At 44.1% G+C, this 16,003-nt stretch overlaps 1 protein-coding gene across 3 annotated transcripts in view; it reads left to right on the top strand.

The window, feature by feature from the left end:
* Positions 1-16,003, top strand: part of ttc28 (tetratricopeptide repeat domain 28) — a 165,393-nt gene that overhangs the window by 129,887 nt on the left and 19,503 nt on the right. For all 3 annotated transcript variants that reach the window (XM_056418771.1, XM_056418770.1, XM_056418773.1), the window contains 4 exons: positions 551-1,058; positions 10,874-11,670; positions 11,823-12,367; positions 13,660-14,183. In XM_056418771.1, the coding sequence (XP_056274746.1) occupies positions 551-1,058; positions 10,874-11,670; positions 11,823-12,367; positions 13,660-14,183 (2,374 nt within the window). The remainder of the gene's footprint in view (positions 1-550; positions 1,059-10,873; positions 11,671-11,822; positions 12,368-13,659; positions 14,184-16,003) is intronic.

Genomic DNA, 16,003 nt, shown 5'->3' with positions numbered 1-16,003 from the left:
AAGAAGAGAATATACATAATATTGTTTTCTCCATGTTTTAAGCCTGAGAGTTCTTGCCAGCAGCCAGCCAGTCAGCCAGTTGGCCCCCCCACAGCTCTGCTGTGAGGCTAAAACCTCTCCTCTGCCTCCTGATTAGCAGTGTCTTTGTTCCATTGGTGGTGGCGAGGCATGAAGCGTGATTGCAGTGGACAAACTGTCGGCTTTAAAACAAGCGTGCTGCTGCGCTGATCTGCATCACACTTTACCTCCCTCCTTGCTTCGCAACGACAAAATCAAATCAGTTTTTGCCTGTTGTTTGGTCTTTGAGCTGTAAGCCCCCTCACAGGTTTGGGAATTCAGGAATGTATTTTTCTTCCATTTGATGTACAATATTTCTGGCTAAATTAAAAGTTTAAGTGTGTGTCGGGAATCTGGGATGTAAAGGCAACAACGGCACTCAGTATTGATGTCATATGGGTATAATAATATATTTTTTTCATTTGACCACAGTTTTATTGCCTTGCTTTTTTTCTTATCTGCTGTCTATATTTGTCTGTCTCTTTATCCATAGGCTGCTTCCATGGCGCTGAGCAGCCTGGGCCATGTATATACGGCCATCGGAGACTATCCGAACGCCCTGGCCAGCCACAAGCAGTGCGTCCTGCTGGCCAAGCAGTCCAAGGATCCGCTGTCTGAGGCTCGCGAGCTGGGGAACATGGGGGCCGTCTACATTGCCATGGGAGACTTTGACAACGCGGTTCAAAGCCACGAGCAGCATCTGGGCATTGCCAAGGCCCTGGAAAATAAGCGAGAGGAAGCTCGTGCGTATAGTAACCTAGGCAGTGCCTACCACTACCACCGTAACTTTGACAAGGCCATGTCCTACCATACTCACGTTCTGGAGCTCTCCCAGGAGCTGGAAGAAAAGTCCATTGAGATGAGAGCCTACGCAGGACTGGGTCACGCTGCTCGCTGCATGCAGGACTTGGAGAGAGCCAAGCAGTACCATGAACAGCAGCTGTCTATAGCTGAGGGTTTGAAGGACAGGGCCGCAGAGGGAAGGGCCTCCTCCAATCTGGGTATGTATGCAAAATACTAAAAGACTTCATTTAATATACTGGATATCTGGATGTATCACTATAATGAGCTCACATGTTGGGAAATAATATGTGTTCGTAAAAAGCTAAATCATAGATATTAATTCAAAATAGATTTTAAATGCATCAGGTAAATGTATGGATTGGTATAAGGTGAGATTTGAGTTTGATAAGCAATACCAAAAACACCTGCCGGATAGGTGATTAAAATCAAGGAAGTGTAAGTCACAGGTGGAGTAATGCATCCATAACTCTTTTCAGACACCAATACACTGCACAGTGGGTGATATTGTGTGTTGTGGCAGAAGCTAAGCCAGGTTCAACTGCAGACCATTCTGCCTCTTTTTGTTGTTGCTTTGGACACAACCTCACCAACAGTTATCTCTTCTAATGCATGGGTATTGATCACTGGAGAGAATCTCCCAAGCACACATCGGTATTAAGGGTTCTCTTCAGAATAGATTAGTGGGATCCCCCAAACTATTGCAATCCCATTTTACACACATGGGTGTTATCTCATCACCTCTAATGGAAATCCACTCAGACAATGCACAGTATCTAGGGACATTAGTCGTCGACGCTTTTGAGGACAATGTAAAGATTAGTGCACAGCAACTTGTAATAATTCTACAGTTGGGACACCTGGGAGTTGGATAGTAAGATATCTTGCAGACTGGAAGTAGGTAAGTGTTTTAGCTTCATTTGACCTAATCCATCAAAAAAAGAGGGATGGGAAGAAAAACAGCGAGTAAAAGGGTTTCTGGCTTCTGCGTTGTTGTTCCGAGGATACAGTATGATAGCTCCCATTTGACTGCGATGGTGTTTTGACAGTCCTGCTGGCTCCAGACCTGTTTGTCTTCATTTCAATGAGCTGTTGGCTCACTATTGTTTTCCATTACATTTATGGTTAGTGAAACCTGAGTATTTGTGTTACATAGGCCGGCATTATGTTACCGTATAATCATCACTATTTTATGCAAAGTTGTTTCCGTATTTACATAATGGTTTCATAATGTTCCAAAGCGAAAGGTCACCAGTAGATTATGTGAGCATAAGGTAGAGGAGTGCAAGCCTTCTTGGGAGCCAAGACAGAAGATGATGCATCCGAGAGCCAACAGTAATGTGTGAGCCCAGGAAGTTATATGTGGTGATAGAATGCCAACATGTAACGTACGCTGTCAGAGTAGAAATAAACCCCATAAAACATTTATAATTTATATATATAAATCTCTTCACATTAATCTGCTCTAACCTACACTGGCTTAGACTTAATCATGTCTGGAAATGAAAAATGGGGTGAAGATAAATAAAAAATAAGACGGGGAAATTAAATATATACAATCAGGTCTTTTGATTGAAACTTAAAATGTAATTATTGTACCCTTTACAATCCAATATCGGCCAAATCTTGCTTGAATGACATTATTAGCGATAGGTAATCGTGTAGAGTCTGCAAATATAATGACGAAAGGAACCGTCGTGATAAAGGTGTACCTTTTGGATATTCAAAACCCCATGAGATAAATGGTACGGCCAATTATCCTATATTAGGTCCAGCAGTTACAACCTTCGCTGGGTGACTTATGATATCCATCAAGATAGTAGTAAACCTGACTTTAATGGATAACTAAGAGGCATTATAGTTCCTCCCAGATGAATTATTTTTTAACCTAATGTGTAAAAGTGTGCAAGCAGAAAGTGGGGTTAATCAGCGAAACATAAATTGAAGTCGTCCTTTCACCGGCCTAATGGCTGCACATCCTTGAGTGCTCTTAGCACCAACACACAACTGCTTTTAAAAGTGAGCTGGTAACTGGTTGTCATAAATCAGAGGCTAAAGTACCGTACGCGTGAGCTTTATAAGGAGTGACTCTATGTCAGGGAGCAAATGGTATGTGTTCTTTGGTGTGATTGCCATTTGGATGGTAAAAGGGCTATTTTTCATTCATAGTTGTGACATTACACTCCTTCCAGTCCATGATAGAGTAATGATAGTGTAGCTGATGCACTGTCAAGACCTCCAGCTGGTGAACGCAGAAGCTAAAAGAGTGGGTGGTAGCGATGAAGCCTGTTGCTCCATCATCATGAGCAGTGGTCCCCAAACTTTTTCCTAAGAGGGCCACATAACGTTTGCCTTGCCTGCTGGAGGGCCAGCCGGGGGGGGGATGTGGGATGTGCTCACCTGTGCTCACCTGTGTGCGATATTGTGTGGTTGTTGCGTTGCGAACAAACATCGCTAAACATGTTTCAAAGTGGAAATATCCGCTCAAGGTAACCAGTTGTTCCAGATCCCTTCGACCAAACTGTTCCCATGAATACATAAGAAATGTGACTTAATGGATCAATATATAAATTACTTGACTTGAAACTAATATCTGGTGGCGCAGCGCACAGACTGCATGTCTTTGAGTGCAGACTCCTTTTGCGTGAAAGGGATCGAAACCAGGTCGGGCGATCTTTTTATTTTTTCGAAAATGTATTTCTTCATACGTGGCTGTGATGCTCTGCTCATTTATACAATCGTAATCGCTGAAATGGATATGAAAGATGGCTTGAAGATCTCCAGCAATATGTTTGTGAATGTGTGACGTCTCTGGTGAGCGAGACAGCCCCGCTGCAGATGTGAAGAGAACACAACGCACGCACGCGCAGGGAAACCAGTAGGTTTGAAAACCAGGAGGGGTGTAACACCGGCATATGTGTTTCATGGCAGAGGAGATCTGCCGCCGTAGGTGGAAAAGTCAGAGACACGTATCAAAGAGAGAAGAAGAGAGAGAGCAGCGAGAAGCGCAGTGGGAGAGCAGCTCAGTCCACTAAAAAGTGGAAGTACTCTGCGGTCGCGACGCGTCTGGTCTGAACACACTTTTTTTTCGACGCGCGTCGAGACTGCTGCGTCCGGTGTGAACACATTCAAGCTAACCTAATTTCCCAAACGCTGTGGACATCTGAACGCTGATTGGCCGAGACGCGACACGTCCCATCAAAGATGTTCTATTGCGAAGAGCACCACTCACTCCACATTTTCTCCGGGTCTTAATCACTGCAATCTCAACGGCAGCGGGCCAGGTGAAAAAAATAATAAATCGGAACGCGTCTCTGGTATTATTCAGGGGGCCGGTCCAAATGGGGAGGCGGGCCGGATCCGGCCCGCGGGCCGTAGTTTGGGGACCACTGATCATGAGGCTACAGTACCTCTTGACACCTGAAGAAGCTTCCTGACCATCTCATTGCTGCCTCATCTGTTGGTACTTCTTGTCTATTTCCGCTTCTCTTTTTTTCCCTTTTTGAAGGCTCCCTCTCTCCTTTCCCCCCCCAAACACCTACTGATTGTAATCTGCAACTGTCAAGCTCCCAGTAATTGAAACTGACTTGATGAATCGCTTAATTACCTTTCAATAGCTGATTCAAGAGGAGCTGAATAACGAAGATAACAGAGAATGAAGTAGCGGTAGTGACGCATCAGTCTGTATTTGCCCCAGTGTTGTTGTTTTTGGTTTGCAGCAGTGTGCGTTGTTCCCCCGTCATCAATGCCGGCTAGACTGCTTTGCACAATAAGATATGTGCTGCAACTAACAGGATGTTGTTTCAGACTTTAAAAAATGCTTCCTTTACGCTGTGCACGAATAGGGGAGAGATGAGTGAAGATTAACGAGCAGTGATAAAAGCAGCAAACACTGTGTGAGAGAGGGAGAGGAGAAGTTGGAGAAACGGGACAGAACAAACTTGTATAATGCCCTCTCAGCTAGTCATTAATGTTGTGTGTAGTGTGAGTGGAGCAGCAGCTGACATGGCTCTGAGGTACAGTCGTATAGACATCGCCATGTAATATCTAACCATGATGCCCGGCGGTACCAGCAGCCCTGGCTCAGCACACTCTGACCTATAAAGGATGTGAAAATGTTGCTTTCCAGCCCCATTTATTATTCATTAATTGACTGACTTAGCCCCAAGTCAGCAATATTTAATATGTGAGGACTGAAGTGGTGGGTTCTCATGTAGCCCCCATTTCTGGTATTCATGAAACGGAATTGAAATTGTATTATGTTCCCTTGCCTTCCACTTCAAAGAGACTTTCAATAAGTTTTTTGGATGGCGTTTGTGTTTTAGCCTGGTCTCTCTTGTGCTCTTTTCCTCAATTCACACCTCCTCATTTGACCGCATGTCTAAAAGAAATCCCTCGAAATGTCGACTCCATCTGTGAAAATAGCTGGAGGTAACTGTTCTAATTAATCTTTTTTTCCTTCCCTTTTATCAAGTATCCCCCAGGGAATGTTTTCTGCTGATGCTCACGAAAACAAAGCAACAGGAAAAAGAGTTCACAAGACAACACACAATCAGACAAAGTGCACAGCGATGCTCAATGTTCAACTATCACTGGTATCCAAAAACAAACGGGACATACACTACCGTTCAAAAGTTTGGGGTCACTTAGAAATGTCTTTATTTTTCAAAGAAAAGCACTGTTTTTTTCAATAAAGATAACATTAATCAAAAATACCCTCTATACATTGTTAATGTGGTAAATGACTATTCTAGGTGGAAACGTCTGGTTTCTAATGAAATATCTCCAGAGGTGTATAGAGGCCCATTTCCATCAACTATCACTCCAGTGTTCTAATGGTACATTGTGTTTGCTAATCGCCTTAGAAGACTAATGTCTGATTAGAAAACCCTTGTGCAATTATGTTAGCACAGCTGAAAACAGTTATTCTGGTGATATAAACTATACAACTGGCCTTCCTTTGAGCTTGAAGTTTGAAGAACAAAATTAATACTTCAAATAGTAATCATTATTTCTAACCTTGTCAATGTCTTGACTATATTTTCTATTCAATTTTCAATTCATTTGATAAATAAAAGTGAGTTTTCATGGAAGACACACAATTGTCTGGATGACCCCAAACTTTTGAACGGTAGTGTAACTTCGATATTTAATTATTTTTTAGACCTTTTATGCTAAAACGCTTTCGCAACTTTTTCCACTTACTTTTAGGATCATGTGAAAATTGCGCACTGGAAACTTCATTCCAGAAAATCCACTGTGGGAATATCTGCCTTGTCCAGACATCTGATTACCATGTTCTGCAACATATCTGACGGTAACAATGGACCACTAGTAGATTCAGTGTGTTGACAGTTAAAATCTAGTAACACTATAGTAATCATGTTAGCCTTTTAAGTGAACGGAAATTAAATCATCAAATAATTAGTTGGTAAGATAAACCTCCTTTCTTATGATGCTTTTACCACTAGTGCATCATCATTACAACAACAACAAAGGTTGCGTGAACATAAATCCAGTACTTACGATCCTTTTCATAAGCAGGGACAAACTACAGACAGGGAGCAGACTTGTCCTGGGGCAATGAGGCACAGAGAGTATTCAGTTTTGCACCTAAGCCTTTGGAAACGGCACTGATTGTATATTATTAGTCTGACCAGGAAAGCGAGCAGGAGAGAGCTGAATTTAAAGAGGAATTTAGCAAGCCTAATGGCCCAGACAGGATGATTGAAAGAATGCTGTGAAGGAAAACGGGGAAAGAGCCAAACAAATACATAAAAAAGTGCATTTATCTGAGATCGGTGACATCTTCAACACTCCATTAATGACTGGCTAAAAACGTAAGTAGATATCAGCAGGCCTGTCGAAGGAGAGAGTGGTTCGAGAAGAAGGATTTTTAGGGTGCCATTAAGGCGCTTGCCTCGGAGAAATGCTTACTAGCTAGCCGATCTCTGCAGCCTGGCCCTAAATTTCTGTTTGTTGAAGAAGCTGCCTCCCCTTGCATGGCCCCCTTCGACGTCCTGACGGAGGAGCATACCAGAAAATGGACTAGAGGCCCTGCGAAACACACTCTTCTCGTGTGTGTGTGTGTGTGTGTGCTTACACTGATGTCTGGCTCACTGTATGCAGCCTTACTCTACAGTCTACACACTGCGGAGCTATTAAGTGAAACAAAAGAGCTGCAGCGTTCGATTGAACCAGACAACTGTGCCCTGCATTAAGCACATCTGCAGATTTAGCATGAAATGTGATCTGTTCAAAAAATGGAGAGGCAATTGTGCAGCGCTAAAAAGAAAGTGGAGCCATTGAGACCGAACATTGTTGGATTATGCGGTTGGAGGAATCAGATGTCATGCGTGTGGACGGTACAGCGACAGTTGGTTCGAAGGAGGGGTGAGGGTCAGGAGGAGCTCAGCTAATGCTGAGAGGACACATACAGAACTCTGTTTCTTTTGGCAGACCACCCAGGCAGCATCCATATACCCGTCTCTTTAAAAAAATATTCCTCCTTCCTGTCTGTCAGTCAGATGCAGGTCTGTGAGTTAGGATTTGCTACCATAAGACCAGACCCCCCTTCCCTGCCCCTCCAAAACCCCGGCAGGATCTAGGCTCTGCCTCAGCTCGCTACTTCCCCCCACAGATCATAACACACACTATTGTATATTTTACAACTCATGCACTAAGACTCACATTAGCATGTTATAATAGAGTCTTTGGACTTCCATTCACCCTTTCATTTACACAAGATTAGACTGGAAGTCTCTATGAAAGTAATCCTGCATATTATTATATAGTCATCCATATCATATCTTTAGAGGTTGTAAATACTTGATAGGAACCTTTTCAATCGGGTGGTTCCTTTCTTTTTGCTAAATGGTCAAAATGAATGCAAAAACAAAATCCAAGCCGCTATCAACAATTCAAAAATATGATTGTGAAAGGTCTTCTACCTTTATCTGTTCTCCCTTCTCTTATTTCAAAATTATTTTCACATAAATGAATACTGCTGAATTTAAAACATAATGTAGCATGACACGGCCTTTATTGTCAGACTCATTGCATCTATTGGCACGAACAACACATAGTGTAAGTGGATTTGTAAATACTCTCACGGTGAAAAATCGAGAAATTATGACAGTTTTTTAGAAGTACTAAACTAAACATGCGAGCTACTGTGTTTTCCTTTAAAGAAGAATTCCCTATTGTGTGACACATGCCAATCCCAAAACACCACAACTCCAGCATCCGGTTGTGGGCTTTACTTCTCAAAGATGAATGTAAATTATAATGTTGATCCTAAAATCGAAATGAGAAAAACACCCAGGTCATTATTTTAGGATCAGGCTGGTCATCTCATCTCTATTCTTACCTATCACGCCAGCCCCGTGGCAGCAGCCCCATTGTTGGTAAAATCCTCTTAGCCGACTGTCGGCAGCAGTGCTTTGGACCTCCGTAGCTCACTGGAAGAATGACACAGGGATTTACTCATAACCAGATACCATCCCTCAAAGTCATCACTGCTGCATATCCCTCTATGTACAGCCGGCTGTGTAATGAAAAGTGACAACACACTGCCATGCTTTTAATATATTTGGTTATGGGGGGATGGAGAGGGCTCTGAATGCATTGGGCCCTTTGTAAAAATGTTTTTCACAGTCATTGTCTCAAGCTGTGTACAAAAGAGAAATAATTGAGCCATAGTTCTAAATGAGTAGTTTAGTATGCACCACAGACTTATAATGTTAATACCTACTTAAGTGTAATCTGATTGGAGTCATTTTGATTTGGAAAACATACCCAAGTCACAACTTCAGCTAGAATACCGGTACACATTCACAATTGTTGTGTTTCAGCAATCTTTACTGACATGTTTGGGTTGGTTGTATTTACTATCCAGCTGGATACTATACCCAGAGGAACAATCCTCTTGCCGTATTGGGAAAGGACAGAAAATATTTCCTTGCTTCAAGTGTGGCTCCAGGCATAGCCTCAGGCTTATGGCAATTTTGGCTGCAGCTTCCATGCCCAACCTCAAGCCACGCCACACACAACAGCCTCTGTCCTGGCGGTCTCTTCTCGCCCTCGTTCCATCGCAGGGACCCAGATCCATTTTTAGCCTGCAGCATGGAACATGTTTGCTGGTAATACATCAGTAGGCATTATATCCTCAGTAAGATCAGCCTCCATCGGGGAAATAATAACCTTGGGAGTGACTTTGTGGCTAGAGCTGTCAGAGCTCTTCCAATTAGCCTGCTATGAATCCCAACGTGCTTCCACTCTTACAAAATACACCCAGGAAAAGCAAAGCTAATGGGTTTGTCCAACGTGTAGGAAATGTCTGCGCCAGTAGAACCGTCACATCCAAAAGGTTCTATTCCTTATTCATTTACTGTATTTGTACTGTACACAGTCCAAACGAACCACATGGAATTTAGTCACTGTATAATTTGTAATCTGAATACGTCTGTATTATTTGGCAGCACTGCTGCTCCTTGTTGTACTCTGTGATATGCTTTGCATATCAATTCCTCTGGGCAGTGACCTGCTGATTACCAGGTCATCGTTCAGGTGGTATTACATTAACCCGAAAATACAAGGAAGACAACAAACAGCAAGTCAGGTTTTCCATTTGTCAGTAGGTGTTTGCAGCATGCAGAATCATGGACTGAATTAAATGGGCTTCTTTGATGGTGTTTTCCCAGCAAAATCCAATCTGTCTGCAGAAAAAGCTGTTGGATTCTTGGGTTGTTGGATTAAAACTAATCTTCTCATTTAGAATGAACTACTGATTATGCAACTTTCTCACTTGTGGAGTTCTCCCATGTCAACCATCATACATAAGTAGGTAGGTAGGTAAGTAGGTGGATGGGTGGGTGAGTAGGTAGGTTAATGCATCCCAGTGGCTCATACTGTAGAGGCATGGTTTTTTTCCATCGTCATTGGTCTAATGTGCTGCTATTCAATTAAGCCAACATCTGAATGTAAAGCCACATCTATCGTATAATTTCTGCAGTCATTTGAGCCGTCTGTTTAGTTTTGGTCCCTATGTTTATGTAGCCTGTGTTCAAGCCCAAACTGTGGCAAGTTTCAGGTTAAATAAATGGGAAAACACACATGCCGGTAACTAGTTCCGGCGGCACCATCACATACTCACCACAAGCCACAGAGCTCTGGTTCCACCCATTCAGGCCGTTTCCATCCCTGGTGTCCCATCAGTGGCTGAAACCCCGTCCTAGAAGCCCATTATTCTCCATGCTGATGCAGCAAAGAAATGATGGCCAGACTGGTGAATGACAGACTACGTTATTGTCTTTGCAGCTGGTTTCTCTGTCTCATCCAACAGCCTGCAGCCATCCTGTCCTCTTTCTCATATTATTAGGATCATTGAAAGCTGGGTGGCAAAGCAAAAAGAGACCCAGACCCAGAGATTAATATTGAGTCTCGGGAGGAAGGAGGAGCAATACGGCAGATACGCTGGGGGGGGGGGGGGGGGGGGCGTGCGTGCAAGCTAAATGGCTGCCTGGCTGTGGGGTAAAGCTATTATTTTTCAGAGGATGGTATTTTATTAAAGCTAATACGCTCAATGCATCAGGTTCTCCATTTTGTTTATTGTTTCTACACGCTTATCTAATTTTTTACGCTTTTTGCTGAGCTTTCCATCTGCACTTCACACTCTTGCCCATTTTCACCCTCTGTCTTTCTTTCTTGTACACTCATAACTATTTCCAACCCTGTGGAAAAGTTGTTGATTTTGTTAAAAATCCCTCTAAGACACAATCATCAAAGACAGCTTAGACTCTATTTTAGTGTTATAATAACTGTCGTTTTAATGACCATAATTCTGTGGGAGAGTGTTGTGTAAGCAGAGAACAGATGTCTCGGAGAGCATATTTTAACAACTAAATTACTTGTTTTGTAAATGAAGAGCTGACTAGGCACTTGAATTTTCCTCAAATAAAATGTTCCTTCAAATAAAATCTTTAACTTTATCCTGTGGCTCTCACACCTCTCTCAGGCATAATCCACCAGATGAAAGGGGATTATGAGACTGCACTGAAACTCCACACAACACACCTGGCCATTGTTCAGGAGCTGAATGACTATGCTGCTCAGGGCCGGGCCTACGGTAACATGGGGAATGCCTACAATGCTGTCGGAGCCTTCGATCAGGCAGTTCGCTTCCACCGCCAGGAGCTGCAGATCTCCATGGAAGTCAACGACCGGGCCTCGCAGGCCTCCACCCACGGAAACCTGGCAGTGGCTTACCAAGCCCTGGGAGCCCATGACCGCGCTCTGCAACACTACCAGAATCACCTCAACATCGCTCGTGAACTGCGAGATGTCCAGAGCGAAGCGCGGGCTCTGGGCAACCTCGGCAACTTCCACTGCTCTCGAGGAGAGTTCCCTCAGGCCGTACCCTACTATGAGCAGTACCTCCGCTTGTCTCCGGACCTCCAAGACATGGAGGGCGAAGGGAAAGTGTGTCACAATCTGGGTTACGCCCACTACTGTCTGGGCAACTACCAGGATGCCGTCAAGTACTATGAGCAGGACCTCGCTCTGGCCAAGGACCTTCATGATAAACTGAGTCAAGCCAAGGCCTACTGTAACCTCGGGTTGGCATTCAAGGCCCTGGGAGACTTCACCAAGGCAGAGGAGTGTCAGAAATACCTGCTGTCACTGGCCCAATCCCTGAACAATGCCCAGGCTCGCTTCAGAGCGCTGGGGAACCTCGGAGACATATTTGTCTGTAAAAAAGATGTGGCTGGAGCCATTCAGTTTTACGAGCAGCAGCTGGCCTTAGCTCACCAGGTACACCCACGCACGATGAATGTAATACGACTAACATAGAACATATACCACAACAAATCATCAGAGAACTAGGAAATGTCATGTGGAATGCATGTTGATATCACTCACTCACATCCCTCACGCTGATATTATAAAATGCTATCTTGTTTCAGGTTAAGGAGCGTAGGATGGAGGCCTGTGCCTATGCTGCCCTGGGGGCCACCTACAGACTTGTGCAGAAATATGACAAAGCGCTGGGCTACCACACCCAGGAGCTGGAGGTGTACCAAGAGCTGGGCGACGTGTCAGGAGAGTGCAAAGCCCATGGTCACCTGGCAGCGGTCTACATGGCCCTGGGAAAGTACGCGATGGCCTTTAAGAGCTACGAAGAGCAATTGGAGCTCGGGCGGCGGCTGAAGGATCCTGTCGTGGAGGCTCAGGTGTACGGAAATATGGGCATCACTAAAATGAATGTCGGCGTGATGGAGGAAGCTATTGGCTACCTGGAGCAGCAGCTGGCCACTCTGCAGCAGCTGAGTGGCAACGAGGCCTTGATGGACAGGGGCAGGGCCTATGGGAACCTGGGAGACTGTTACGAGGCTCTGGGGGACTTTGAGGAAGCCATCAAGTACTATGACCAGTATCTGTCGGTGGCCCAGAGCCTCGACCGCATGCAGGACCAGGAGAAGGCCTACAGAGGCCTCGGCAATGGACACAGGTGAGTTTACTTCCAATGAAAGGCTTTACGTTTCAAATTGACTATTTCACACGGCGAGAAAAAAACACACTAGAATCAATATCCCCAAGCTGTTGTCGTTTTAGAGACCACAGCTAGGGGATAATTGCATTGACTGGGTATTACTAATATTCACAGTAATCCCACTTTGCATATTATTTTTCTCTTGACGCTCTCGATAAAGGACCACCGTAGTTTAAAGACACTTTGGAGCTTGGATGTGAGCCTGTGCTCGCTGTCTCAGCAGCAGCCTGGTGGCCCCGGCCTTATCTGTGTGCAAAGAGGCTTTGGCACACAGACGTCTGAAACTGAGGAAAGCAGTTATTTCCAAGCAACCTCTTACATCTTGTCTCGTCTCCCTTCTATTTCTCCCGATGCTTCAAAGAGCCGATAGCATCCTAGGAGACAATAGTGCAAAATAAAACACGAAAGACTTGCTGAAACCCTCATTTCGCAGATGATTTTCTTCTTATTGTGCGTCATCAGCATGGCACCACAGCAGTCACACATGGCAGTATTAGCCACGGATGAGTTCAGAGGGGAATAAAAGACATCACACTCAAACCCTTCTCGTCTTCTAACAGCTCTTAGTCAAGTACTTATATTATCACACAACATTAATTAAGCTTATGGCTTTTATTCTTTTTAATGCTCCATTTGAACCGACATCCGGCAATTGTTGGTGTGCCTGAGCATGTGAATAAAGTATATTTGAAGGCTGTGAAAGCAAATAAAATACAGAGAGGGGATGAATGGCTCTCCGTCAACACCGACACAAGGGGATGGAAGCGCAGATCCTTTGACAGATCCGGTCTCTAATACCGTCTCTTATTAGAGACGATATTACTCTTCAAACACAGCCTTTTGAATTTTGAATTTCATATCAGTGCTCACACAATTCTCATATAGCCTTCCACACACTAGTCTGTCCATATCAACAGCTATCAGCAGTGTGTTGGACATCTAAATCTATATTTCATTTAAACCAAAACTGAAATTGTCTGGTGCTTTGCAAATGAGTGTTCCTGCAATATGTATGAAATTTAATGCTGCTCTTTTCTAGGAGAATATATCTGTTTGAATCGGGAACATAGTTTCCCATAGATTTGAGATAAGCCGAGAGCGAAAGATTTATTTTGAAGCTTGTGGGTGTTAGTTTTTGTCAAATTTGGCTGGAAAAAGCCAATGGCAGATTTTCTCTGAGGTTGTCTTGTTGGTTTCTTATCTCACATATCTCACTCCTAATCTCATTGTGTTTCTGTCCTTACCTGCAGGGCCATGGGAAACCTGCTGCAGTCGCTGGTGTGTTTCGAGAAGCGGCTCGTCGTGGCTCATGAGCTGGGGGACTGCGGAGGCAAAGCTCAGGCCTATGGTGAACTGGGCGCACTGCACAGCCAGCTGGGAAATTATGAGCAGGCTATCTCCTGTCTGGAGCGTCAGCTGGTCATTGCCCGTGACACCCAGGATAGACTTCTGGAGGGGGATGCCAGCTGCGGTTTGGGCGTCGTATATCAATCCATGGGAGAGTATGAGACGGCCCTGCGATGCCACCAAAGTGACCTGGAGATCGCAGAGGAAGCGGGCAGCGCCGCACGCCAGGCGCGCGCCTATGGGAACTTGGGCCTGACCTACGAGTCGCTTGGAAACTACGAGCGGGCAGTGGTGTTCCAGGAACAGCACCTAAGTGTCGCAGCTCAGACTAATGACTTGGCTGCCAAGACGCTGGCCTATGGCAGCCTGGGGAGAACACACCACGCACTGCAGAACTACTCCCAGGCTGTCATGTACCTGCAGGAAGGTGAGTGAGTCAGGGAGAGAGGATTTCCATTGTTGCCTGAGCTGATAGGCTTAGAGTTTGTGAATTCATGAATATGAAATTCTGAGCCTAGTGGTTTCCTAAGTCTGTGCCACATTTGTATTAGTGTGTGTGTCTGTGCTGTCTTCTGTGCTGTATAGCTATACCAGCATTTGTGTGTGTATAACTGCACGCTGAGGCTTTCTCCTGTTTATTGCTCGCTGTTCTTCACACCTTCTATATCTACTTATCTCAGAGGGTTCTTTGCAGCGAGGTGCCAAAGGATCCTTTCACACACTGGGTGACAAACTCCTGCTTCACAAGCTTCATTGTCCCCAACTGATTATGGTGAACTGAAAACCTGCAGCTTTGCCTCTCAAAAATGAATGATGTCAGTGAAAGTGCAGGTCGGGTTTGTCACGAGGATGCGATAAGTAGAAGCGTCCATAGATGTGAGCTGATTGTCCAAACCACCAGCCTCACCCGTGCCCATGGACACGCCTCATTGTCAGGAACACCCACTGTGTTACGACCCAAACCCTGTTTGAATCCAGGAAAATTGCAGCTCATATAAGAGGACAGTTGTATTTTTCACACTGCAGGGAGTGAACGCTAGAGAACAGGAATATAACTTCTCTATCGCTGCTCCGTGCGTTCGATTAGAGTTAGCCAGGCCTGCAGTGACTGACCCATACACCCTCAGCAGGCCTTCTTGTTGAGCTTTAATGGAAACGAAGGTGGCAGGCCATTCCGTCTCCACCCTGTCCTCCCGTTGTCCCCCGCACTGTCCTTGTATTGTTCCTCGGTCTGGCTGTGAAAAAGAACAGTGCATCCACTATCCTCGACAGCCAATTATTCCTGGCCAACCTACCCAGACCAAAAAGTTGGCACGTTTTTTTTCCCCTTCAGCTTTTCTACTCCTCTGGCATGTAGTGATTAAAAAAAAAAAAAAAAGTGTTGTACTTCATGCAGCACTGCTTGCTTTGTGTTTATCGGAAAAGATTAGTGTGTCTGTGTGTGTGTCTCTGTGTGTGTGTTATTCTGTGTTGCACAGTAATACAGAATGACACGGCTTTGGTGGAAGACGCATGAAGATAGCAATTAATTTGCTGATAATTTCTGTCACTTCAAGTGTTCTTCACACTGCTCCACAAGTTATCTTTCCGTAATTTTATATTAAAAGACATTGCACATCTTTAACAAAGGAGGCATTTCACACCAAGATGCACTTTCCAACGATTAACATGACGCTGTCATTAAATCAATGCCGTCATTGTAGCGACTAATGGAGGTGTTTAAGTTTCTCTACGCTTCATTTATGGAACCCCAACTAATGGAATGACTAAATGTACCTTCACAGCCACAATGTACCTGATGCTTACTATTTTAACCTATAAAAATAAGGTGGTATATTGATAAATGCAGATTGGAAATAAAATAACAAATGTGGAATATGCTAAATATAGCCTCATGGAGAAAATCCAATTTAATTGTATCAGTTTAAAATGTAGACTTTATATCATTTTTATTGGAACAGACCATGTTTTTGTATCTTGAATGTATAATACATGTATGAGATGGGAATTAAGCATACGCTTGTATGAAATTTGCATGATCTGTAAGAAAGGGGTCATAAACTCTTAATCATGTGTCAGACCAATTAGACCAACATTGCAGGTTCGTAAACGGTATGCAAGTGGTGCATTTTCAATAGAGTATTTTATGAAGTGTTATAAACACTAACAGTTGTAAGAAAACACATTTGAGTAGGTAGGCTTTTGAACAGCATATCAGGAGGCATATCAAACAAAAGGGAGTAGGAT

This window comes from Pseudoliparis swirei, chromosome 7, assembly GCF_029220125.1.
Source record: "Pseudoliparis swirei isolate HS2019 ecotype Mariana Trench chromosome 7, NWPU_hadal_v1, whole genome shotgun sequence".
In the NCBI taxonomy this organism is placed as follows: domain Eukaryota; kingdom Metazoa; phylum Chordata; class Actinopteri; order Perciformes; family Liparidae; genus Pseudoliparis; species Pseudoliparis swirei.
Note: the sequence above shows the minus strand (reverse complement) of the source record. Positions and strands in the feature narration are given on the sequence as shown.